At 45.1% G+C, this 26,696-nt stretch overlaps 1 protein-coding gene and 1 pseudogene across 1 annotated transcript; one reads left to right on the top strand and one right to left on the bottom strand.

Annotated features, from left to right (window-relative positions):
• Positions 1-16,576: 16,576 nt before the first annotated feature.
• On the bottom strand, positions 16,577-17,258 carry LOC105807137 (annotated as a pseudogene).
• A 1,731-nt stretch (positions 17,259-18,989) lies between these two features.
• LOC105807158 (eppin-like) lies at positions 18,990-23,775 on the top strand. Its single transcript, XM_012640452.1, has 3 exons — positions 18,990-19,080; positions 20,723-20,854; positions 23,600-23,775. The coding sequence occupies exons 1-3, from the start codon at positions 18,990-18,992 to the stop codon at positions 23,773-23,775; spliced, it is 399 nt and encodes a 132-aa protein (XP_012495906.1).
• The last annotated feature ends 2,921 nt before the right edge of the window (positions 23,776-26,696 follow it).

The raw sequence follows: 26,696 nt of genomic DNA, 5'->3' as shown, positions 1-26,696 counted from the left end.
TGAGTTTCTTGAAATATGTCTATTTCAGGGACTAGAGTTGTGTTTAAAGCGGGGAGACCAGTGGGGAGTAGAGTTGAAGAGGGGCACTGTGCAGAAAGAGCCCTAACTGAGATGGTCCATGCAGGACAGGTTCTTCTGGACTAGTGGGGAATGACTGCCTTAGGCCAAACCCAGTGAACTGTTTCCTGTTGAGCAATTAGAAGGAAGAAGCACTGGGGAAAACCTCTGAGGCCACCTGGCAGATACCACAATCTAACTGACCTCCAATCCTGCTGAGGAACACCCTGAGCCTTTGTACTTGGTTGTCTTGCTTCAGAGCCTGTGTTACTGAAAGCTCAGCACTTGTCCCTAAGGCAACATCAGAAGAACGAGGACAAGTGGTTTGAGGAGAAGAAAAGAGAAGTTTATTAACTTGCTGGCAAATGAGGAGGCTAGAAGACTCCTGTCTCAAAGTACCAATGTCCTGCCTCTGAGCAGAAGTACAGAGCTTTTAAAGGTTCTGATTAATCCCATAATTCCATATTTGGCTAAAACAATCTTGTGGCCTCTGCCCAGATTCATCCCGTCTTTGACTAAGACAATGTCATGACCTCCGCTGGGGCAATTCCCTTGAGCCATCGCCTGTGGCACAAAGGACAAAGGACACTCCCCTGCCCCTCCCGACAACTGGCCTGCAGCAGGGATGTAGGTTTCAGTTCTCAAAAGTAAGAGGGTTCTGAAGAGACAGAAAACATTTTTACCCTTTTTTAGGCCATTTTCTCTGTTACATATTCCCCACTGTCAATTTTACCCTTCCATATCTACGGGAGGAGGGGCAGCATAGTCATCAAGCTACTTCCTCCTGAATTGGGGCAATTTTTTAGATGGAAGGTAAAGATTATCAGGTGAAAAAGGGCATAAGCAATTACTACAACCACGAGGATCAACAAGGTGAAATGGACTGTCACCTTGCACACAATGTCTGATATGGGGCTGGGTTACAAAAGAAATGTGGGACCTCTGAGCACAGAGATATTAGTTGTACCCTCTAGGCGATCCAAGAGACCGGCTTCTGCAAATTCAGAAATCATGTACAGAAAGACTTGTCCCAAATGAGGTTTAGGATAACACACCCAGCAGTAAGACAGATCAACAGAAAAGGTAATAGATCAGGGAAATCCTCACTAAGGAGATGTCCCTCTATCCCACAGACAGAACAAATCACCAAAGAAAGATTAGCAAAAATTTTCACATTTTCATTTTTTTCTTCTTCTCAAACAGATACTTTAGATCACCTAAAGGCTGGCCCCTCCATTGGGGGCCACACCTCTTTACTTTGGTATATGGACCCAAGGTTTTACTTCTGACAATTTCAACAAGGTGGGAGTTGTCAGAGGGTCCCTTCCACTTCTCTGCTTCCACCTGGGGCAGGGACCCGAAAGAGGCAAACTCATGCATAGTGGTTAGCACCTGACCCACTCTTTTGACATATTATTTTACTATCTTTTTTTTTTTACTCATGGGTATATTACCATACTTACCTTGGTGTGCTAGGAAGGGTGTCTCATAGGGGCTTAACTTAGGGGCTTAACTTAAGCCTGTTTCTAAAGGCTACCCTTATCCAGGAGGGCAAGTGGCAGTATCTTATCCCAATTTTGGTGGGTTCCATGTAATTTTCATTTTAGGTGTAGGGCTTTGCTTAGTTGCTGTGTTACCTCTGCTACAAAGGAGTGTCCATTATCACTCTTGTGAAATGTCCAGGGCTCCGCAGAGTGTGCTCCTGGGTGCTGTTGAAATGGGGTGCTTGCTGATGTCCTCGCTGGAGGAGGAGGAGCTGCTGAGCTGTCTCTGTAGCTGCCTGTCCACGGCATCCGTCCCTGGCACGCCATTCTCTTATCTGCTCGGCCTCCTTCCCTGGACTGAACGACGTGCAGGCTTGCTGAGGCCCTGACTTCAAAGCATGATGGCAGTTTCCTGTATACTTCACCAAGCCCTGGTATTCATCCAGCAGGAGCTTGGCGGTGCACCCCCATTGGAGGTGAGCTTCCGCTGCTTCTGAAACAACCCCCAGTGCTCCTGCTGCTCGCCCAGGTCCGCCTCCTGGGCCCACTGTGACAAATTTCTCAGCTGCCCCTTGTCTATGGCTGCCTCGCTGCCACCTGGCCCCTCCCCCACCGCCCCCCTGCCTGACTGTAGAGCACCAGGCACAGCTGGTGCCAGAGATCAGGGTGGAGGCCGGGAAAAGGGGGCCCCCAGGACCACTTCTGTCCATGTGGCTAGTGCCACTCAAATTCCCACTGTCAATTCTGCCCAAGGCTCCTGTGGGGATATTTGGAGGCAGGGGGTTCTGGGCCCCCTCCTTTGCTGTCTGAGTCCTTGGCTTAAAAAAAAAAACAAAAAAACCCAACTATTTGCTTTCCTGGAGGCTTCCTGCCACGCAGAGTTCTTTACAATTTTGGGCAATGTTCCTTTTAAAGTCCTTCTTTCCAAAAAGTCAGTCTGGGATGGCTTTTTCACCCATTCCTTTTGACTGTCTCAAAGGACCCTTCCAGCTGTTCTTGCAAATTCAAGCCCCCCTATCTGATATTGTTGCAAATTGCCCGCCCTGGCTATGGGTTCCCTCCGGCCCAAGTTGAGTTTGCTGTCAGGAGAGACCATTCCAAAGCCGGAGTCATAACTTACTGGGTGTGGGACCGATGAGTTAGTTCAGGCGGTGTCCTCCCCGGCTCCTCCCATGGTGCTAAGATGGCGGCAGCAGCAGGCATTCCTTCCCCCTCACTGGCGCCGCTCAGTGGCAGGCCACACGCACTGGTTCTCCCTCCTGCAGGACCTGCCCTCAGGCTGTGGCCCTGCCTGGTACCTCACCCCGGCCAGCTGTGGGGGTTCTGCCAGGAGCAGGAGGATCTCATTTATCAAAAATCATACAAACATAGATCATTTTGTGTACCGTAAACAATGAGTTTACAACAAGCTCTCTGCTTGAGGTAAACTCAGCATTTTAATTCTATGGTTGCAGGTCGACCATTTGAGCTCTGAATTCTAAAAGAACCAACAGCTCAGAATAAACCATGAACCATCAACCACCACTTTTCCTCACACTCCAGACAAGTGGTATCACAGTAATCTTTAGACATGAGTACAAATACTCACAATCAAACACAAACAATATAGGGAATTCCCAACACAATCTGAAATGCCAAGGCCTGTTGGTCCAGTGGGAACTTTCATTTGACAGCTGCTTCTCCCCACACTCCAGCACGGACACTGGATCACAATAACACCATTCTCTTTACTACGAGTTAAACATGCAGCCAGTGTTTTTTCCCAAGGGACTCTGTTTCCTTATGTTGCAACAGAACTCACAAATAACAAAGATAAACAATGCAGAGAACTCTCAACACAAAATGCCAGGGCCCATCAAACAAATGGGAACCCACAGGGGACAAACGCCACCCCAAATGGCACCTCAGACGGTGCCTCAAATGCTCCGCCACAGGGCTGGGAGGTTCACAAATGGGAATCGAAAAGGTCACTTTCTAAATGTTTTCTGTCTTGTTAGGCTGCCTCTTTCCTGGTCCTTTGGCAAGGGTGAGCAGGCTGCTTTCTAAAATTTTTTTTGAGGCTTTTGCCCTCTGTTTTTCTGGGTTTCCAGCTTCTCTAGCACCCAGCCTTGAATATACGAGGCAAAAACAAAACCCAAGGATCGCACTGCTGTGTTGTTTTCCAGGTCCTGAGGTCTGCCTGGCCCTTGGCACCTTTCAGAGTCTTCTTGTGCTTGTTTTGTATCTAACGTCCATGGTGTTTAGTTGTTCTTGGTGAGAGGAATAGAGAAAAGTGCATCTACTCCCATTTTCCCGGAAGTAGACATCTCTGTTCTCTGTATTAGGTTTTTTTTTTTATTTCAGCATATTATGGGGGTACAGATGTTTAGGTTACGTGTGTTGCCCTTGGTTCCCCCCCCAAGTCCGTGTTTTAAATATGTTCATCCTTCGTGTAGTGCATATTGCACTCCTTGTGTATACAAATACCCGTCCCCTCCTCCCTCCTCCCCCCTCCTCCCGCGGCCCTCCCCCTTCCCCAGCATCCAATAGATGTTGTTCTGATATGTGCATTTATGTGTTGATTAGTTAATACCAATTTGATGGTGAGTACAAATGGATCCCGTTCTTCTGCTCTTGTGGTGCCCCACTTTGGATAATGGGCTCAAGTTTAATCCAGGAAAGTGTAAATGGTGCTAGATCACTGTCATTTCTTATGATTGAGTATTCTCTGTATTAGGTTTTTAAAATAAATAACTTAGAAGAAAAATTAGGAGAATAATTTAATAATCTTAGCACTGGAGAGAACTTCTTAAGCTAGAAACATAAAAGCCATAAAGACAAACTAATAGACATTATTGATTATATGACTCTTTAAAATTTTAGAAAACAAAACACATAATAAATAAAGATCAAGATATAGGCTGAGGAAAATATTTGCAATGCATATGACAAGCCAAAAGTCATTTTCTCTAATACACAAATTGAAGAGAAAATGACAATCATTTCAAAAGAAAAAGATTTGCACAAGCAATTCACAAACCAGCAGATTCAAATGGCTGAAAGTGAAAAGCACTTGAAGATTGCTATAGATTTTAAATGTTCTCATCACAAGAAAAGATAAATGTCAATAAAAACTCTGCATCCAGTCATTCCAACATTGGGGAAATAGAGCACAATGGCGATCTCCATCACAGAATATCATACATTTATTTAACATAATTTGTTGACCTATATTTTTATGTGGATGGACCACCATCAAGTAGAGTTAAGTGAAAAGAAGCCAGTGCAGTAGTAGTGGAATGTATACATCATAATTCCATTTTATGTTTTTAAAGTACCAAATGTACATACATGATTGTATGTGTTCGAACACAGAAGAAGGTGGTAAGGATACAAAACAGGCTGTTAAGATTGTTTATTAAATAATAACCAAGGCTATTGATATGGGGGGGTGCTAGGAATGGAGAGGTGTGGCTTGGAGACCATTAACTTTTCTTTATACATGCTTGCACTGTTTCACTCATTGCATATTCAATGTGTGTAATTTTGTAATTAAAAAATTAATCTATAACTAGGACTTCTAGAAATTATTCCAAGTAAAATATACCCCGAAGATACTGTCTAAAATACTTGAAATGCATGACTCTTTAAATCAACGAGTAAGCTGACAGGAAAGAAAGAGAAATTTTTAAAAGCCGAAAAGGATATGAAGGCTCATTGAATTCCAGAGAAATAAGGAAGTGCTTAAACCAGAGGCCTCCCTGAGAGTATCTGTGAATGCCTGGTAATCTGGAGTTTGGGTTTTTATGGGTCAAGGCAAGGGCAAGAGAAAAGAGCCAAGACTCAAGCAAGGTGGAAAGGCAGATCAGAACCCCATGCACAAGGACCCCAAAATGTTGACACCTTAGTAAAAGGGTGAACCAGAAACATATACACATGCATGACTATGGTAAAGAAATTTGCCTATCTTGGCTTTGGATCCAAGTGGGAAAAAAATTCCTCCAAGAATATATAAATACAAGCTGGTTTCCTTGCATGGGAGCAGAGTAAGAACATTTGCACATGGGTGTAGTCTCACAGATCTGAAGCTATGAATTTAACTCAAAATAGTGTGAGCTGTTAGGGTAAAATTTAAAACAAACTGATTCTTAAGAATGTTCCTTTAAATGAGGGATTCCGAGAAATTCTGTAGATAAAAGTGCCATTACATACATAAGCTTCCATTAAATGAGCTCACAATTTAAAAAAAGTACACATAGGTTAAGAAAACAAGATGAAAAAAGGTCACAAGAAACAAGCAGCAGAGATCCACAAAGACCTCAGATATTGGAATTATTGTAGGCAGAGTATAAATGAAAGTGTTTAAAGAAATTAAATAAAATGAAATGAAAGGAAACAAAAGGGCGTTAGCAGCAGCATAGCTAAGGGAAAGAAGAGAAGAAAAATGACCAGCATGTCTGAAAAAGTACCAAATAGAATACCTAGAAATAAAATCTAGAACAAGAAAAAACAAAAACAAAAATACACTATTTGACTAACAAAGGATTTCTCAGAAGAGGAGCAATGGAAGCCTGAAAACAGTAGAATAATATTTCCAAAGTGCTGGTAGAAAACAGCTGCCATTAGCTCTGAATACACAATAAAACGTTCTTTTAAGAAGAGGAACAAAGACATTTCAGACAACAAAAATTAAGAGAGTTAACCGCCACCAAATCCTCACTAGAGGAACTTCTAAAGAATGTCCTTCAGGAATAAGAAAAATGAACACAGAAAGAAGTCTAAGGTGCAAGAAAATGTGGAAATTAAAGAAAATGGGAAATATGGACAATCTAAACAGAATGTTAAATGTATTAACAGTGATAAAATATTTTATCTGTGGAGTTTAAGAATAAACAAGATATAACCAAAATTGATAGCATGTTAAAGTATTCTAAAATTTGTATTGTTCAGAAAAAAGGGTAAAGATGTTGACTAGCTTAGATCTTGTTAACTTAAATAACTATGTTAAATATATATAATTTAAATTCCAGAATAACCACTAAAAGAACAGCAATGCATCATAAAACTTCCAAACTAGTATAGTAGAGAGAATTAGAAAAATTAGAGTAAGAGAAAACTCGATCAAAAGAAGAGAGAATGTTGACGGGAAGAAATGTAGAAAAAGGATTCTGATTCTGTGTCTGGGGTAGAAAAGGCACACAATAAAGACATGCATTTGAAATGTAAAAGACAAGCCAGTAAAGGTTTTAGAAGATCACTCTTAATCCTGGGAGATGTTTATAACGCATTGTAACTGATGAAAGACTAGGATTCGGTAGAAATCGGTAAGAAAAAATCAGACAACCCTAGAGAACAACGGGCGAAAGACTTGAACAGGAAATCATGAGAGAGGATTGTTCAAGGAGTTCATAAAGATACGAAAAGGTGCTCAACTTCATTAATATTCAAGACATTCAAATCAAGCCCACGATGATGTACTTCGACACTCCCATTGGGATGGTAAAAGCAAAAAGATCCTGACAATACTATGTATGGCATAGATATGGAACAATAGGAATTCTCAACTACCAATGGTAAGATTGAGAATTGGTACAAATTCTTTGGGAAATAGTTTGGCATCAGCTGGAGAAGTTGAAGATACACATGCCCCGTGACCCAGCTCGGTGCATAACCTACAAGAATACCTCCCCTCGTGCTCCAGCAAACATGTACAAAGCATTCATAGCAGCTTTCTTCTCAGCAGCTGCAAACTGTTAAACAACCCAGACAGTACCATAAAGATATTTTGTATATTCATACAATAGATGACACAGAAATGAAAATGAATAAAATACAGCTACACACAACAATGTGGATGAAACTCAAGAATATAACGTTGAGCACAAAAAGCCAGGCACAAAAGAATACATCCCACGTGACTCCATGTAGATAGAACAGAAGCAGACACAAGCAAAAATATGTTTTGTGGAATACATACTTAGATTTTGAAAATATGAAAACCAGCTAGGAAATTATTATCATTAGCCACCTTCATGAGAGCAGGAAGAGGTTGTGATTGGGAAAGAACAAGCAAGGAGCAGGAAGTGTTGGAAATCTTTCCTCCAATCTCAGAATAGTTTAATGAGTGATCACTTCATAATAGTTTGTCAAATTGAACATTAATGTTTAATACATATTTTTATTTTTATATATTTTTTGCACAATATATATTTTTACAAAAAGGAAAAGTAGCTCTTCCTCTTTTTCTCTCCTTTCTTTATTTTCTCCTAAAGCCATTAGGTAGGGCAGAGCAAGGTAGGCGTTTGCCCCAAGGGGAAGGGAGCCACGGTGGCTCTGTGTGGGTGTCCGAGCTGGAACAGGTCAGCAGGGCATCTCTGCAGGAGGCCGGCTGGCACGGGGCACTGGAGCCGCAGGTGGGTGAGAATGCCCAGTGAAGGGGTAGGGAGCAGCGTGGCGTGGAGAGTCAGCTTGAGCAGGGTGAGAAGGAATTCCCCTGGGGCTGGGGACAGCTGGCACAGAACTAGAACTGAGTGGGATGAGGAGGGCGTCTATTCGGGGAAGCAGCTGAGTGAGGAGCCTCAGGGCCAGAGCAGAGCGAGGAAGCTGTGTTCCCATACAGAGGAGGCCCGGTGTGGACTTTCAGAACTGAAGGAGGGTGAGGAGGGTGTCCACGGGGGTGGGAGGACAAGACCCAATACAAGGTAACGAAACCTGAGCAGGGTGAGAAGGGTGCACATGCATGGGGAAGCCAGACTTGGAGGGTCAGGGCCAAGGGTTAGAGGACATCTAGAAGTTAGGGTGGTCTCCTATGGGGAGTTGGGACCAAGCACAATGAGAAGGGGTTCCCCAGAACTGGGCCGTCTGCTGCGCAGAATCAGAGCCTAAGCAGGGTGAAGAGGGCATCAACGCATAGGAGGAAACTTATGTGTCTGTTGGAGCCCAGGTAGGGTGAGATGGGCATCTATAGGGTGAGTGGCCCAGTGTGGAGTGTCAGAGCCTGAGCCAGGCAGAGAGTTTGGTATTTTCTCAAAAGACCAAACAAATACACACACACACACACACACACACACACACACATGTTTAAACATATATACATATCCGTATATATACTTTTTAAAATGACATTTTAAAACATTTATAAAGTTAAAATGGAACTAATAGTAATAGGTTATGTTATTATTCGCAATTATTCATTCCCTTCTTCCTTTAAGAGGATTACATCCCTGCCCGTTGCCTTGCGATGTCCAGACCTCCTGTGGAAGGAATACACATCCCTGCCTCGCTGACTTTGGGCTTGACTGTGAGCTGTGCTTTGCCCGTTGGAACTTGAGCAGATGTAACACATGCATCGTGAATTTTCCACTGTGGGTTTCCGCAAGCTCCTTTGTTTAACCGCTCTGCCACGAGAAGGAGCCTGGTCTATGTAGAGACTGCTTCTTCACTCTGAGCCCCACAGCCTGGAGTAGAGCGCCCACCTGGAACAAAGCAGTAGACAACTCACAACCTAGATGTATCTTGAACAAGAAAACGCTTTTGTTGTGACAAGCCATGGAGAGTTCAAAGTTACTTGTACCCCAACAAAAGCAAAACTAAAATATAGTTGATTGTCATTATTTATGGTAGTTATGTTCTATGAAGTCACTGCAAACACAGAATTAGCAGATACTGAGCTATTGCTCTTTGGGAAACACAAGGTTAGTCTCCTGTGAGCCTCTGGCCACAGTGTTTTCATCATCTGGTCAACACATCACTTTGTGTGCTTCTGTTTAAAGATCCCTTATATAATACATACTGTTGTTTCATTAACATTGCATCATGACAACCAGCACTAGAACTCATGCCTGGGTGAAGCTTATCGAACACACGCATTTTCTTTGTAAGGCACATCACAGCCTTCTTGCACTTAGCAACACTAGACAGCACTTCAGCACAACTCTTGGGGGCCATATTAAACAGCAAAATCACCAACAAAAAACACAAAAAGGTGAAAGGTGGCATTAAACAGACTGCAAAAAGGACACTCGTTTACAGTATGAGAGCTGAGCCAAGGCAGAGCAGCATCTTGCTTGATTTCAGCTGGGGATGTGCATGTTGGGTGACTCACACTTTTTGCCACTCTTCACATGTCCCTGAACAACTGCAAAGCATCGCGATTATTGATTCTAGGGTGACAAATAATGTTAGCAAGGAGGCACATTCACAAATCCAGAACCCGGGAACAGTGAAAACAGAGTGCAGCAAACTCATGAGATTGTAGGGATGAATCCAAATATGTCATTAGTGCCCATAAATGTCAGTTAATAGGTAAAGACGGCTGGACTGGATTTTTACATTGTAGATTTACACTATTTGAAAAATAAACATAAAACATAAGCACGTGGAATGGTTGAAAGCAAAAGGATAGAAAAGAGACCAAATGCAAACAAAAAAGGCAACTGCAAACAAAAAAGAGAAGGTTTAGTTAGGTTAATGTCAGACACTAGAAAACTCTAAGATAAAGATTCGTTTTAGGGATAAAGAAGGGGTCACTAGATAATGGTGAAAGATCCAATTCCCCGCCAGGAATGCATTTATATTTACCTAAATTAATAGAATCAGGACATATAAAGCAAACATGGATGTAATTACAAGCATAACTTGAGAAATCTGTGGCCATGTTGACAGCCTTCAACTCGCCTTTCTTGATTATTGATAGGTCAACAGGACAAAGAATGAGAAAGATCTAAAATTGTTGAACACCACACTATGGAGATATACATGGAGTACTCAGAAGAGTACTATTCTTCCTAGGTATCAGAATGTAGATAGCTGAGCAGGAGTTATTTAGAAGATAACGTTTTTGGAGGAGTCTTACTTACTTACTCTGCCTGAACTTAGGGCAAGGAGTGTTTAAGAGATGCATGGAGCTAGTTATCCTCCTCAGGATCTGCCCAGTGACTGAAGCTAAAGTGCATTTCTGGTTAAGCAGCCATGCACCAGAACACGCTGTGCCTTTGAGACGAGAAGAGGTATGACCAAGGAGCTCCAAGCTGTGGAAACAGGGCCTAGGGCTGGGTGAACTCCCAGTGTGGGAGAATCGTAGGGTGTTGTGGGATGTAGCACAGTCATAGTGGGGCTTTATGTGTAGTTTCCAAAAGTTTTAACCTGAAAGTTCACACTGTTCCTGCCAGATCGCAGTCATCTGTAGACCTTCCAATTGCAAAATGTTGCTCAGATTACTGCAAAGAACAACCTCTGCCGTTTGGGGAAGATGGGCACAAAGGTAGGCCTTGGGAAGTATGGACATTTTAACAATGTTAACTCTTCCAGCTACAAACATGAGATGTCTTTCCATTTACTTGTATCTTCTCCAATTTCTTTCATTAATGCTTTCTGGTTTTCAGTGTACATACCTTTCACCTCCTTGTTTAAATTTTTCCTTGAGTATTTTTTGTAAATGGGATTTTTAAAATTTATTTTTCACATAGTTTGTTGTTAGTGTACAGCAATGCTACTGCTATTGTATGTTGGCTTTGTATCCTGCAACTGGACTGAACTCCGTTATCAGTTCTAACAGTGTTTTGGGTGGAGTCTTTAGGGTTTTCTTCTGTATAGGAACATGTCATCAGCAAGTAAAGGCAATTCCGCTTCTTCTATTCCTATTCGGATGACTTTTATTTATTTTTCTTGCTAATTACTCTGGCTAGGACTTCCGATACTACTTTGATGGAAAGTGGTGACAATGGGCATTCTTGTCTTGTTCCTGATCATAAAGTAAAGCTTTCAACTTTTCACTGTTGAGTATGATAGCTGTGGGCTTGTCATATATGGCCTTTATTGTGTTGAGGTATATTCCTTCTCTATCTAATTTATTGAGAATTTTTATTATAAAAAGATGTTGAAGTTCATCAAGTGCATTTTCTGCATCTATTGAGATGATCCTATGAATTATGTTCTTTCTGTTAATATGGTGTATCACATTTATTGATAGTTCTTGAAATGTTTGGGGAAATTCAGCTGTGACTACATCAGATCCTGGGCTTTTCTTTTATGAGAGACTTCAAATTACTGATTCAATCTCCTTATTTTTGATCTATTCAGCTTTTCTATTTCTTCATGATTCAATTTTTGTAGATTATACACCTCTAAGAATTTATCAGTTTCTTCTGGGTTATTCAATTTGTGTATAACTGTTCACAATCCCTATCAAAATTCTAATGACATTTTTCACAGAAATTGAAAAAACAATCCTAAAATTTGTATGGAACCACAAAAGACCCTGACTAGCCGAAGCAATCTTGAGCAAAATGAACAAAGCTGGAGGCATCACACTATTTGATTTCAAAATATGCTACAAAGCTGTAGTAATCAAAGCCAGCGTGGTACTGGCATAAAAACAGACATACAGATCAATGGAACAGAATAGAGAGCCCAGAAATAAATCCATGCATTTATGGTTAATTAACTTTCAATAAAGGTGTCAAGAACACACAGTGAAGACTGTCTCTTCAATAAATGGTGTTGGGAAAATTGGATTATCAGTGTGCAGAAAAATGAAATTGGACCCTTGTCCCACACCATATAAAAAATAAATCAGGCCGGGAGCGGTGGCTCACGCCTGTAATCCTAGCTCTCTGGGAGGCCGAGGCGGGCGGATTGTTTGAGCTCAGGAGTTCGAAACCAGCCTGAGCAAGAGAGAGACCCTGTCTCTACTAAAAATAGAAAGAAATTAATTGGACAACTAAAAATATACAGAAAAAATTAGCCGGGCATGGTGGCGCATGCCTGTAGTCCCAGCTACTCGGGAGGCTGAGGCAGGAGGATCACTTGAGCCCAGGAGTTTGAGGTTGCTGTGAGCTAGGATGACGCCACAACACTCTAGCCTGGACAACACAGTAAGACTCTGTCTCAAAAAAAAAATCAAAATGGACTAAAGATCTAACTGTAATGACCGAAATTATAAGACTGGAAGAAGACAAAGCGGGAAAGCTCTCTGACATTGGTCTGGGCAATGATTTTTTGGATATTCTCCTGAAAGTACGACAGAAGCAAAAATAGACAAATGAGATTGCATTAAACTAAAAACTTCTGCATAGTGAAGGAAACAATCAACAGAGTGAAGAGACAACTCACAGAGTATAAGAAAATATTTGCAAACCATATGTCTGATAAGGAGTTCATATTCAAAATATATAAGAAATTCAAACAACTCAATAGCAACAAAACAAGTAACTCAATTTTTTAAATGGGCAAAGGATATGAACAGACATTTCTTAAAAGAAGACATAAAACGACCAATAGGTTTATGAGAAAATTCCCAACATCACTAATCATCAGAGAAATGCGAATAAAAATCACAATGAGATACCACCTCACATCAGTTATAATGAGTGTTATCAAAAAGGTAAAGGTGACAAGCGTTGGCAAGGACGTGGAGAAAAGGGAATGCTTGCACACTGTTGGTGGGAATATAAATTAGTACAGCCATTGTGGAGAACAGTATAGAGATTCCTCAACAAGACTAAAAATAGAATTGCCATAAAATTCACCAACCCTCCATCTGGATTCATACCCAAAAGAAATGAAATCAGCATCTCAAAGAGATATATGCACTTGTGTGTTCATTGCAGCATTATTCACGATAGCCAGGATATGGAATCAACCTAAGTGTCCAGCAACAAGTGAATGGATAAAATGTGGTATATGTTTACAATGGAATACTATTCAGCCTTTAAAAAGAAGGAAATTCTGTCATTTGCAACAACATGGGTAAACCTGAAGGCTATTATGCTAGTGAAATAAGCCAGACACAGAAAGACAAATATCACATAATCTCATTTTTATGTGGAATCTAAAAAAGTTGAACTTACAGAAGTAGAGAGTAGAATAGTGGTTATCAGAGGCTGGGGTGGTGTATGGGGGAAGGGGAGATGTTGGTCAAAGGTACCCAGTTGCAGTTAGACAGGAGAAATAAATTTCTGGGACCTACTGCCTAGCATGGTGACCATGCTGGTGACCGTGGTGCACACAGCAACCTCAAACTCCGAGCTTCAGTGATCCTCCTGCCTCAGTCTCCTGAGTAGCTGGGACCACAGGCCCATGCCACCACACTCGGCTGATTTTTTAAAATTTTATGTAGAGACGGGGTCTCGCTATGTTGCCCAGGCTCTTCTCAAACGCTTGGCCTCAAGCAATCCTCCCACCTTGGCTTCCCAAAGTGCTAGGATTACAAGTGTGAGCCACTGTGCTCAGCCTATTTTGTGAAATATATCTTTTATAAAATGCATTTATCTTATTGCATGCTTAAAAATTTTTTTTTTTAAAAACTTAGTGTCACACATTTAACTACTTGACAAAGTCAGTCCTCAATCAGCCAAATCAGACTCACTTTCTTCCACAAAAGACTGGCATCATTTTCAATTCAAATGAATGTTTTTAATATATATCCCTTTGACAGCCATCACTTTTCTGAGTTCTAATTCTAGGCTAGAGAACTAAAGGCATAGCAGCTTACTAAGAGTTTGTCGCCTGAATGAAACAAGGAGCTAAACCCAGGTGTTTCTTTCCCACGCTTTCTTTGCTTTGCTCCCATGGACGCATCCTTAGGAAAACGCATTCTCAAACTTCCCCTTTGGGACTCAGAAGTTTTTACAGTTTGAATGCATGTGAGAGATAGGTAAGAAATACACCTTTAAAAAGAAAAAGAAAAAGAAAGAATGAAAGAGAGATAGAAAAGGAGAATTTCAGGATGAATCATTCTTAGGCAGGTCAATTCAGGAAAAAGTAAATGTGGCTTTTAAGAAACAGGATATAATTTTTTTAAACCCCTCTGTGCCTGTGCATCCCCTAGAAAATCTTCCTGTATCCTGAGGGATATGGGTACCCCAGCATGAACAAGACTGATCTAGTCAAAGCCACTCATTTTTCAAATGGGTAGACCGAGGTAAAACTAGCTCAGGTGGACATAGTGAGTTGATGGGAGGCTGGACTTCAACCAGAATATCTTCATTCCTGGCTTGTTATTTCCATGGCACCTTCGTGCCCATGCGTTCCAGGTCTGTCCTTGTTCTTTCGAGCCCCCGCTGTGCAGCTCCCCACTTGTTCCCCACAAGACCCATGTTTTGTAGTCTCCTACCCGAACAAAACCCCTCTGATCAAAACGGATTCGTTCTGTGTTAACATTGCCAGATTTAGCACGTAAAAGTACAGGATGACCAGTTAAATTTGAATGTCAGATAAACTTCAAATAACTTTTTAGTAGAACCATGTTGTCTATATTGCATGGGATATACTTACACTGAAATTATAGCGGGCATCCCCTATGATGCTTGGCAATCCTGTTAATCTGTGTCTCTCCCTCCACACCGTCCTGGAGCTCTGCTTTCTACTAACTGACTTGGGCTCGTCTGATCAACCAGTTCTGAAGACTGGGTTTCTACGTGTTACCAGGTGAAACGGTAGAATTTCAAACCAAAAGGTGATTTGATCATAAGATTTTAAGGCATCATAGGGCCTTTTGGTGAATCTTTTAAGGAAACTGATGTAATAATATTCACAGTTTCTGACTAGGGAACTCAAAAGCTAAAAAGGTAATAGGTACCATTTTTGGCATTCACTAAATTATTATCATTTGTCAGCTGGATAAAATATATTAAGCACTGATTATAAGCCAGTTACCATGCTTTACAACAATAGTCCAATTAATTCTTGTGTCTACGATGTAGGTATTGTTATTGTTTCCTTTATGACAAACCTCAGTGAGCTTGAGGGGCTGAGCCAAGACCACGTGGTGGTAGGTGGTGGATCCAAGATGTGAATTCAGGTCTAACTCCAAACACTAAGTTTTCTACCAGGTTGGCGGTTTTATTCCCGTTTTCTAAATGAGGAAGCTGAGGATCCAAGATATGCTACAGCTCTAGGTGACCAAGCCAGGACCAAAATCAAAGAGAGGGGGTGAATTGCCACAAGTCTTTACTTCTAGGCAGCCACATAAATGCTCTCTCTCTCCCTCCCTCCCTCCCTTCCTTCTTCCCCACCCTCTGCTGTTTTTAAATGCATTTACTCTTAGAGTTAGTACAGTAAGGCATTATTCATTCCTCACAACTTAAAATAAAAACTGCATAAGGATCATGAAGAGATATATAGACAATGGGGGGTTGAGTAAGTGGGAAATCATCTGTTTATCGTGTCTGGGAGTATCGTAAGATCCTAGGCTTGGGTAGCAACGGATGACTAAGAGGAATCTCTTGGTTAACCCAAGGGCATCTGGGATCATTTTTTTGCTTCTGTGGTACCAGGATCTGGTAGGGTCTGCCCCGGCCCTCTGAAAAATCTCATACAATTTGTTTCTGTCATCAGTGGAACAAAGAAAAGATGCTCACTGGTGTCTGGGGTTGCACCAGGAGTGACTGTGGGCAAACCAGCCCTGCAACCGTTCCAAACAAACAAATTTCTGTGATCATTCCAGTGTGACCTCTTACCTGGGAGAGAGACAGCACGCAAGTGTCTGGGTAGGACAAAGCACAGCGCCGTGGCAGAACACGGGGCGATTGGGCAGGATCCTGGAACTGATTGTCCTAGACCTACGCTGACTCACCATCTGACCTCAGTCAAATCCCTGCCACATTCTGAGTGTCAGTTTTCTTGTCTGTGAACTAAGGGAATCTGGTGGGTCATCTCTAAGTTTCCTTTGCACACATTTTGTCTTTAGATTGTACCTAACTCCTGCCTCTCTTCTTCTCATTCATACAGGCACCTTCCTCTCCACAACTCCACCCTCTCCTGGAGGAATGTAATTTTCCTGCTGCTTCTCTCCCTCTCTTTGGAGCTGACCTCTGCATCGCTGTCTGAAAATGTCAAACGTGGGTTCAAAAAAACTGCAGCCCTTCTTCTGGGGGAGGCATTCTTGGGGATGGAGGGCAAGACAGAGGGGAGGACTGGGGTCGGGTGAGGCCATCTCTACTGTGGATAGACAGCTACCTCTGCTCCCCACGCTGACCCTCCAAAGCCTTCCTTCACCTGCCCCCCCCAAGTTATTTCTCTTTTTCTGTTATGTGTTTTTTCCAAGTTTAATTTTTTTAAATTAATGAGTCATCAGGCATGAACCTGATGGGGAGGACCAGTGAGGAGACTGTTTCGATAGTTAAGGAATGGGAGGATGAGTTCAGGTGCTGATCTGGGGGCCCGGAGGGGGTGGTGGCCCTCTCCTGCTCGAAGTCCAGGGCCTCATAACACAGCTTCTCCTTGATGTCACACACAATTTCCCACCTGGCCCGGTGGTGAAGCTGTAGCCATGCTCCCTGAGGATCTTCATGAGGTAGTTGGTCAGGTCCTGGCCAGCCAGGTCCAGATGCAGGATGAGGGCATAGGAGGGAGGGCATAGCCCTTGTTGATGGGCACAGTGTGGGTGACCCTGTCACCAGAGTCTATCATGATGCCAGTGGTACAGCCAGAGGCATACAGGGACAGCTCAGCCTGGATGGCCACCTACATAGCTGGGGTGCCGAAGGTCTCAAACATGATCTGGATCAAGTGCTCACGGTTGGCTCTGAGGTGTAGGGGGGCCTAGGTCAGCAGCACGAGGTGCTCCTTGGAAGCCACGTGCAACTTGCTGTAGAAGGTGTGGTGCCAGATCTTATTCATGTGCTCCCAGTTGGTGACGATGTCGTGTTTGATGGGGTGCTTCAGGGTCAGGATGCCTCTCTTGCTCCAGACCACACTGCCCACGTAGGAGTCCTTTGGGGCCATGCCCGCCATCATGCCCTGGAGCCACTGTCAGTGATGAGTGTGGCAAGATTGTCATCCATGTTGAGCTGGGTGGTGGGTGTGGACCAGTAGCAGAGTAGCAGGGTGAGGGCCAGGGGTCCGTGTTCACAGGGTGGACATGGTCTTGGTGGTTCTTCATCCCTTTTGGACTCACCATTCCTCTCCACCTTCAACTCCACAATGAAATATTAATATTATATCCACATGGATATCAGAAGGGTCCCTAGTGAACTGTGGCAAGAACCGATATGCTCAGCTCCCTCAACCTTATCTCCGACACTCACTTGCTGGGTGACATTCAGTCAGCAACCTCACTTCTCTGGCCTATGATCCCTGTCTATAAAATGAGAAAATGGGGCTTGATGGTCCCTCAGAACCCTTCCACCTGGCTATTCTGGGTTTCACTCTCTCCTGGGCTGAGTTTGAGAGAAGATGGGAAGTAGAATAAGAGGACAGCACTGCTTAGGATGCCTCGGTTACTCATTAGGAACTCTACCCCTTATCTCTCACGGGATCTTCCTTAAGTGAGATTGTGGAGTTGGCGGGATGGGACTCCCATGGGGGCTCTGTCTGTGATCCCAAATTTTGTGACCATACAGTCACTCGCTGATGATAAGAGTGGCTTCTGTCTGTCATGTAGGAAAATTTGGAGAATAAAGCTTGGCCCCAAAGAGTAACACCTAGTTAGGGAAGGAAATGGGAGCCCTGAAGATAACATCTGCTCTTTGAAGAGTGTCTCACCCCGTAACCAGGCCCGACTGAGTGGCTGGCGTGCGGACTCTGTGGCTGCAGGAAGCCGCCCAAGGTCGCCAGCACCCCCTTTCCTGTAGCTCTTCCACCAGCCCAGTTAGAACCCACACACTCTGCGGTGTTACTGAACTGTATTCAGTTGCAGTCTCTCGGGCAGCTCCCTTCATCTCACCGTTCCTCCTCAGACAGTGAGGAGTTTGCGGCAGAAGGTAGAAGCTCCCCTATAAGCTCTGACCTTCTCTGCTGCTCTCAAAGCAACATGGCTTTGACACACACCGGCTGAAGACTCTGTAATCAGCCCGATTCTTCCCCCACACCCCACTCAGTGGCAACGTCTTTACTCTCTGGCCTTAGAGAATTTGAGTGACCCAAAGAGAAGATAAAAGGGAGAAGGATGGGAGGAAACTGTGGGAGAGGGAGAAAAGGACACAGAAACCATGGGAGGCCCACAAAAAAAGAGAAAGAAAAAAGTTAGATATAGGCACAAAGCGTCCCAGAGAAACAATGAGTTACCAAGAGATTGATAGAGACACATTGTCAGGGACAAACAGAAGGGGTGTGCTAGTTGGCATGCACATAAATGCAAAACGAATGAAGGATGAGGACATTCCACAGCTCTCCAGGTTACCAAGATGAAGACCCGAGATGGTGGCATTCACGCCTAAGGCAGCCTGGAAAGTGTGAGATCAGCTTTGCCCACTCCCTGGGTTGACCAGAGGGCCCAGCCCAGCACAGCCCAGGGGTCAGGGCCAGGAGCCATCCAACAATAGACCCTCCCCACCGTGCTGTGAGCTGGGGGTGCCAGTTAGTCCCATATCCGACCTTGGAACTTGGCGTTCCCGGCAGGAAAGGGGGTGGCTGGCTTGTCTCCAGTTCTTATACCCGAGGTGCTGGCTACTGAAGGAATAGGCAGGGCCAAGGCAGCCAGACATTTCCAAGTTCTGGAACCGCCAGACAGGCAGGTCCCTCTTCAGAATGAAATCTTCTGGACTTTTGAGCCTCCTGGTGCTATGCATCCTCTTCATGAATGCCCAGGGACCTGGTCTGAGCGAATGGTTCGTTCCCAGTAAGTACTGGGCCTCAGCCCTTGCCCTGGGGAGAGGGGAGTTTGCTGGGAGGAAAAAAGAAGGAACAAAGTGTCAGATCTGGGTTGCTTTCCACCATCTTAGCCCTGGTCCAGGGTTGGGAGAGGAGGGAGAGGTTTGGAAGACCCTGTCTGTGAACGCAGGAACCCTGACTTAGGCAATCCCCACTTTCAGCCCCCTTAAAGTGGAGAGTCTTTCTTGGGAAGGTGGTGGAGAGTCACAGGATCTAACACTTATAGGAGGAGCTTGTTAATTGGAATCTGGGAAGCCTAAGGGACCTTCCCCTCACCCCATGAGAAAGACAGGCCCCCTTTTTAGGATATCATCTCTATCTGCTCCTGGTTCTTTCAAATGTAGCTCTAAAAAGCGCCCCTGCATCCCCAGGGATTCCTTGACTTTGGGATAAAGGACAGTATCCAGAAGTCCCTCTAAACTTAAGACACTAATACTCCATGACTCTGTGGTAATAATGATAATTGTTACCATTTGCTGAACACTCAAAACATAGGGATTTCCATGTTTTTGGAATCTGGAGTCAGACTTAGTGGCTCCAAATCTTGATAGCCACATAACCTTGGCCAAGTTACTTCAATTCCATGTGCTTCAGTTTCCTCATCTGTAAAATGGGAAAATTAACAGGACTCATATCATAGAACTGTTATGGAGATTAAATGAGATAATACATTTAAAATACTTAGAAGTGTGTGGCTTGTAGTAAGCACTTAAGAAATGTTAGTTGACATTACTGTGCATCACTTACTATGATTAGAGCTTGACACACTCTCTCATTTCTTCCTCACAAGTCTGTGAGGCCAAAATGCTTTTATAGATGAAGAAACCAAGGTTCAGAGAGGGTAAGTGGCAGACCAAGAGTTAGAATTCAAAAACTAAACTGATTCTAGGGTGAGTGACATTAATCACTGCTGCAGTCCCCAAACCCCAGGCCACAGACTGGAACTGGTCCGCAGCCTGTTAGGAACCGGGCTGCACAGCAGGAGGTGAGCAGCAGGTGAGTGAGCGAAGCTTCATCTGTATTTAGAGCTGCTCCCCATCGCCTGCCATCCCCCCCACCTCACCCCCCAGGCTGTGGAAAAATTGTCTTCCATGAAACCGGTCCCTCATGCCAAAAAGGTTGGGGACTGCTGAATCACCAAATAATATTGCCCCCTCAGAGGAACTTCCAAACATTGACTCCTCAACAAGGCAAAGGAGCAGATACGCTTAAACCAGCTTCAACCAAAAAAGGCTATTTTGCCTTCCTGGGGACATATGCAATGTTGGGAGGCATTAGGGGTGCTACTCTTATAATGGGTAGAGGTGAGGGGTGCTGCCCACAATGAAGAGCCCCCCACAATGAAGAGTTATTCAGCTCAAATGTCACTAGTGGTTGAGAAATTCTGCCTTTTAGCAGGGCTGGGGCTGGGGATTGGGGTAAGAAGGTGGTTGGCAGGGAAGGCGATGTACACAGTAGGGAAACATGTGAGGCCACCCCAACGAAAAGGAGTCCCAGAAATGGGCAAAATGAAAGCAAACTTCCCTGTCTCCCTGGAATTGTCTTGTGTCTAGAAAAGGGTGGGCACTGTGCCCTCCAAGGCTCATGTTGTAAGACTACTTCTTTCCTAGAGAAATGCCCCAAAATCAAAGAGCAATGTGAATTCCAAGAAAGGGACTCCTGTACAGAGGACAGAGAATGCCAGGACAACGAGAAGTGCTGCATCTTCAGCTGTGGAAAAAAATGTTTAGATCTCAAAAAAGGTAATCATCAGAGCCTCGTAATAACCAACCAACATCCCTACCCACGTCCTCCCCTGCTGCCTGCCTGGACTGGCACTCTCCCCTGGTTCACGGAGGGGTGGTGTCTGGACAAGATTGCTGGATTCGAGAGACCTGGGTTGTAGGTTCATTACTGCCTCGAATATGGTGTGTGACATTACTAATGTCCTTGTCCCGTCAGAGAATGTCTGAGACTCACTTTCCCCAAACAAAGATGGCTGAAGGAGTGGAATTGAATCAGATGGTTTTTTGGCTACGTGGCTACTTTTTGCTATCATGATTTTCTGAGTTCCCAGGTGGCCATTGTTGTCCTAACATATACCAACATTGTCACTGCCAATGATAAGTTAAGCAATTTATATTTCCTAGCTTTTTGCTCTAGGGTGACCACCTCTCTGTCTACACAGGGCAATCCTCCCCTGCCCACTCCAGACCAGAGGGCTTTTCCTTTGCTGCTACAATCTTCACTCCATGCCCATCTCCCTGGGCTCCAAAAAGACTATCAAAGATTCTTTATTTATTGGTTTAACAAATATTTATTGAGTGCCTCTGAGACCCATACTAGGATTTGGCCTGCTCATCATGGCCAGGAAGGTTGGGAAAGCCTTGTTGGAGAAAGCAAGCCTGGAGTTGAGTTTAGAAAGATGGGTAGTATTTTAGGCACAAAGGGAGTGGAAGGGCTTTCTAGGCACAGGGCACAGCATGCACAAAGGCTCAGTGGTGCGGCCCAGGGAGGCCAGAATGCAGAGTGCACATGAGCGTGGTACAAGGAAGAAAGATCCCAGGTAGGCGGGGATTAAACAATCCAGGTCTGGTGGGCCAGGTTAGAGAGTCTCGCCTTGATCCTAAGTGCCACAGAAATCCCTTGAGGAGGGTTGGGGATGTGATCAGGTTGTACTACGCCTTCAGAGAGGGAAAGAGGAGGAACGGAGTATCTTGAAGGGCATCAAGATGAAAGAAAATGGTGACGGAGGGGATGAGGAAGAGTGGGGCGTTGGAGAGGTATTTGGGAGGAGAAGTGGACTGGGTTTGATGGGGAGTGGAGTGAGCAGGCAAGGGCTACGTCGTTCACACACCTGCAGGTGACGATTCTGAACCTAGACTTCCTGGTGCACATCTTGGTCCAGCTTTTACCAGCATTTTAATCTTGGGAAAATTAACAACTTGCCCTCACTGTGCCTCAGTTTCCTCAGATAATGAAAGGACCAATGTTAAAGGTCATTTTGAGGATCAAGTAAATTGATGGGTGTAGAGTGCTTAGAGCAATGCTGGGCACATAACGGCCACCTGATACATATTAGCTGAAATCATTTGTCATTCCCGACTGGGAACTCCTACGTAGCAAAGGCCATGGCCTTTTCTTTGTCCCTTATAGCATTTAGCACATAGTAGGTGTTCAATGAATGATTTATTCAGTTCAGATCAGGATATATTTTATTTTGCCCTCAACATTCCATAAAGTCCTGTACTGTGCCAGGCTACCTGTTAGGGATTTGGGATTCCAAGATGAAATCAGACACAATTCCTGCTCACTAGAAGCTCACAGCTTCAGGGATGAGACCGAAGATGTAAACGAACGACGAACATGCACACAAGATTCAGAAGCAAGGTGTGGCCGTATGGGATGCAGAGTGGAATCAGGAGAGATGTCACAGGGGAGCCGATGTCTGAGAAAGGCTTTGAAGGAAGAATGGGAGTGTCACCAATGAGCAGCAGGGGGCACACGGTGGGGCAAAGGCATGGAGGGCTGGCGGAGCACGGTGTGCTGAGTACTGCCGGAGCGTGCAGCTCACGGGCACTGTGCCCGGGGAGGAGGCCAGAGCCACAGTTGGAGCCAGATGATGAAGGGCCTTGTGAGTCACGGGAGGACTATGTCACGAAGTCAAGGGAGGTCTTATCCGTGGAATGACAGGATCAGCTTAGCTTTCAGACCCACCAGAGCCTTCTCGCTGGGGGGCAGCATACAGGATTGATTGGAGGGGCCAGGACTGGAGGCAGGAGAATGGATGGGAGGTTATCTCGACAGCCCAGATGTGAGATGCTGAGGCTTCAGTTGAAGAGACTGGCAGAGAGGTGAGGTCTTAGGAGGTAAAAATCAACAGGACTTAATTGTCTGGCTGTGATTTACCCTCGCTGTGCAGGACTATGCAGACATTGTTGAGTCGGGGCCTGTATCGGTTTGCTGGTGGTGCTGTAGCAAAGTTCCCCAGGCCGGGTGGCTTAAACAACAGAAATGGATTGTCTCGCAGTGCTGCAGGCTACAAGTCCGAGGTCAAGGGATCGGCAGGACTGGTTCCTCTTGGGGTTGTGAGGTGTCAGGATGGCGAGGGAGGATCTGTTCCACGCCTTCCCCTAGCTTCTGGCGCTTTGCTGGCAATCGTTGGTGTTCCTTGGCTTGCAGACGCATCACCCCGATCTCTGTCTTCACGTTCACACGGTGCTCTCCCTGTGTGTGTGACTCTGTCCAAATTTACTCTTTTCTTGTAAGGACACCAGTCACACCAGATTAGGGGCCCACCCTACTTTGGGATGAACTCAACTAACTGCATCCGCATCGACCCTGTCTCCAGGGACGCAGACACCCACTCTGGGGTCTCCCTGGCAATATGTGCAACATGTCAGCGGAGCTTGGGTCCTGCGCTGTAATAGGGAAGAGGAGTTTATTCCAGTTTCATCTATGGTGGTTGCCAGGGGCAGCAATTTTGTTCCAGGGGTGGGTACTCTGAGTTCTCAACTCCGGGCTCTCTTGGCAGATGTATGCGCTATGCCCAAAGATAGTGGCCTGTGCATGGCTTACTTTCCTCGTTGGTGGTACAGTAAGGAGAATAATACCTGCTCCATTTTCATCTACGGTGGCTGCCACGGAAACAATAACAACTTCCAAACCAAAGCCATCTGCCTGAGCGCCTGCCAAAAGAAAAAGTGAGTTCTGGGGCCCCAGTCTCACCAAGGCCACGCCGGGAGGTCTGGGTGTGCTGGTTGGTCCATCCCGGGATAGCTATGTCCTTGGCAGACCCGGCGCTGACAGAACCAGCTCCAAGCAGGAGGTAAGAGGGCACCTCGAAAAGGGGTAGACAATGTGGCTTTCTGGGAATTGAGGATCAACAGAGACGCGGAGCTGAATCGAAGCTGGCAAGTACGAGGGGAGGTAGGAGGGGCGGAGGGAGGTGTGGACGTAGTAACATCTCAGAAACCTATTGCAGAGGGGTCACGGGACATCCAGCCTAGACACGTGAGCCAACCAACCCTTCCAGGCTGTCAATTTCTTTAACATGGCTTTTGCCAGCAATCCCCTCCCATTCAGTTTTCCTTGAAGGAGATGGGTAGCTCCCCAAGCAAACCCACTTCCTTTTAACGTCCTCCTGTGAAAAGATGTATAAACAAAACTGCAAGTTCCAAAGATAAGCTGAGCCCAAGATGCTGAGCTGGTCCTGTCCTACTTTCTCAACAGGTTCCTCTTCCTGAATGGATAAGGACACACTGGGACAACGGCCAGGATTTGGCTCATGCTCCGAGGACCTGTCCGTGAACCTGACTGATGCTCCGGCTCGGCTTCCACAGTTCCACTCTCAGCGTTCCGAGGCTGTACCTCTTCCCAAACCGAACCGCAGGGTCTGCCTCCCCTTCCTCCCTCTCCACCCCTTTTCATGAATAATCTCCTTCTGGTTTGATCTCATATTTATACCTTACCCCTTATCTCTCACTTCTAGAGCTCCCCATTTATACTGTGTGGCTCCCAGTTTTCCCAATAAAGTACCTGGCTTAGTCCTTTCCTCTCAGGCTGAGTAACGCACATCCGCTTGGCACGTTGATGCCCCTGGTGACATCAGTGAACAGAGGACAGTCACGATCTCGAGAATTGAGAGCTCCAGGGATATTGTTATCCTCCTCTGTTTCTTCAAAAAAATTGTAAAACCCTTTTAAGGCAAGGGCCCATGAACGTCACCTTAGTTTGGATGCCCCAGAAACTGCCCCTGGACAAGGGCGTGGGCGCAGGTGGTCTATTTGGGAGATCTCTCCCAAGAAGCACAGGGTGGGGAGTGCGGTAAGTGACTCAGGGAAGAGAGAAGGGTCGACTGTGAGCTGGTTCCCACCGTGGGAAATTATGGCTCAATCCCACCGGGGATCCTCTAAAGAACCTTGTAAAACAGACCTTCAAATTATCTTCATCTATCTCCCGGGACAGGGAGGCTGAGGTACTTATCCACTGATTCCATTCCCCACCGGATGCCTGGGGTGCTAAATCCCTCGCTCTTCCAGACTGTTCTGCATGCAAGCAGAACAAGCTACCAGGGAGCCGGAGAAAACCCACAGCAGAGAAGTAGGGACTGTGGCACTGAGGGTGGGAGGCTGTCCCCGTGCACTGGATATTATTCAGCCAGAAAAAAGGAATGAAGCGCTAATGCTACCCTGTGGATGAACCTCAAAACCATTATGCTAAGTGAAAGAAGCCAGGCACGAAAGGTAGCACATCGCATGATTCCATTTATATAAAATATTCAGAATAAGCAAATCTCTAGAGATAGAAAGTAGATTAGTGGTTGCCAGGGGGTGGAGTGGGTTAGGAGGAATTCGGGAGTGACTGCTAATGGGTAGGGAGCTTTCATTTGGAGTGATAAAAATGTTTTGGACCAATAGAGGTGGTGGTTACACAACATTGAGGATGTACTAAAAAAAGCCCACTGAATTGTTCTCTTTAAAATGGCTAATTTTATGTGACATAAATTCTACCTCAATTTTTAAAAATGGATTAAGAAAAAATGTGCAGTGGGACTGTCTCTTGCAGCTGCAGGTGAAATTGGAGGTGAGCGGAGAGCACGTGGGGAGGGGTGGCGGTGGTCCCCACTGCAGTGTACACTCGAATTCTGCAGATTCACTCACTCCCACATGGCGTCCACTGCCAGAGAGCTTGCCACTCTCCAGCAAGGCCAGTGGAACGCTCTTCGGCCCCCGCTGTGGCAGCTCGTTCTGAAACCACAACTGGCATTTCGTATTTCTCTCCTGCATCACTAATTCTAAATCGCACCCTATGATAGAAGCTTTCATCACCTTCTTTCAAATACCATGACCTGGACAGACACTTTCTGAAGGTTCATTGCAGCCTGGAATCAACCTGTTTCTTCCCTCAAACCCCACTCGGGACAATACCGTTACTCTGACAATGGCTCAAGAAAATGGGTGCACCAAAGAGGAGAGACAGGGAAGGGAAGGGTGGGGAGAAAGGATCCTGGACACAGAGAGACCCACTGGAAAGGAGAAAAGCACAGGGTACAAGGCACAGTGAGGTATAAAAGGGAGAAAAAGAAACGGTGTGAGAAAAATAGACATGCCCGGAAGAGAGTAAAATTAGAAAGAAAGATGAGAACCAGGATACTCTTGACCTCCAAACTCCCCCTGGGAAATGGGAGACTCTGCAGTTAAACACGCCCTTCTGCTAAGGAAGCCTGGAGAGCCCCAGGCAAGACCCACCCCATCTCCCCTGCAGACCAGAGAGCCAGAGGGGCTCAGACTGCTGAGGATTGAGAGCCAGAGGGGCTCAGACTGCTGAGGATTAAGAGCGGCCTATCGAGAGCCCCTTCCCGCAGGGTAGGTACCAGCTAATCCCACTGATGGCCTCGGGGAGTTGGTGTTCCCGGCGGAGCGAGTGTGTCCAGCGCCCACTCCTGAAATGTTAGGCTGCACTGGAGCATCCAAAGTTCAGAGGCAGTATTATAAAAAAAAAAAGAAAGAAAGAAAGAAAAAAGAAAACAAAAGTTCAAAGGCAGGAGCTCCTGAGCAGCAGTTCCTAGTTTTGGTGCAACCAGCTGGGCCAGTACCTTCTAAA

Source organism: Propithecus coquereli, unplaced genomic scaffold (genome assembly GCF_000956105.1).
Source record: "Propithecus coquereli isolate 6110/MARCELLA unplaced genomic scaffold, Pcoq_1.0 Scaffold153, whole genome shotgun sequence".
NCBI lineage: Eukaryota > Metazoa > Chordata > Mammalia > Primates > Indriidae > Propithecus > Propithecus coquereli.
Note: the sequence above shows the minus strand (reverse complement) of the source record. Positions and strands in the feature narration are given on the sequence as shown.

Bases quoted from the DNA above. Each gene is read 5' to 3' on its own strand.
- LOC105807158 (XM_012640452.1), top strand. From the start codon at position 18,990: ATGAAATCTTCTGGACTTTTGAGCCTCCTGGTGCTATGCATCCTCTTC. The intron at 19,081-20,722 runs GTAAGTACTGGG...CTTCTTTCCTAG, and splicing joins GAGCGAATGGTTCGTTCCCA to AGAAATGCCCCAAAATCAAA. The intron at 20,855-23,599 runs GTAATCATCAGA...GGGTACTCTGAG, and splicing joins ATGTTTAGATCTCAAAAAAG to TTCTCAACTCCGGGCTCTCT.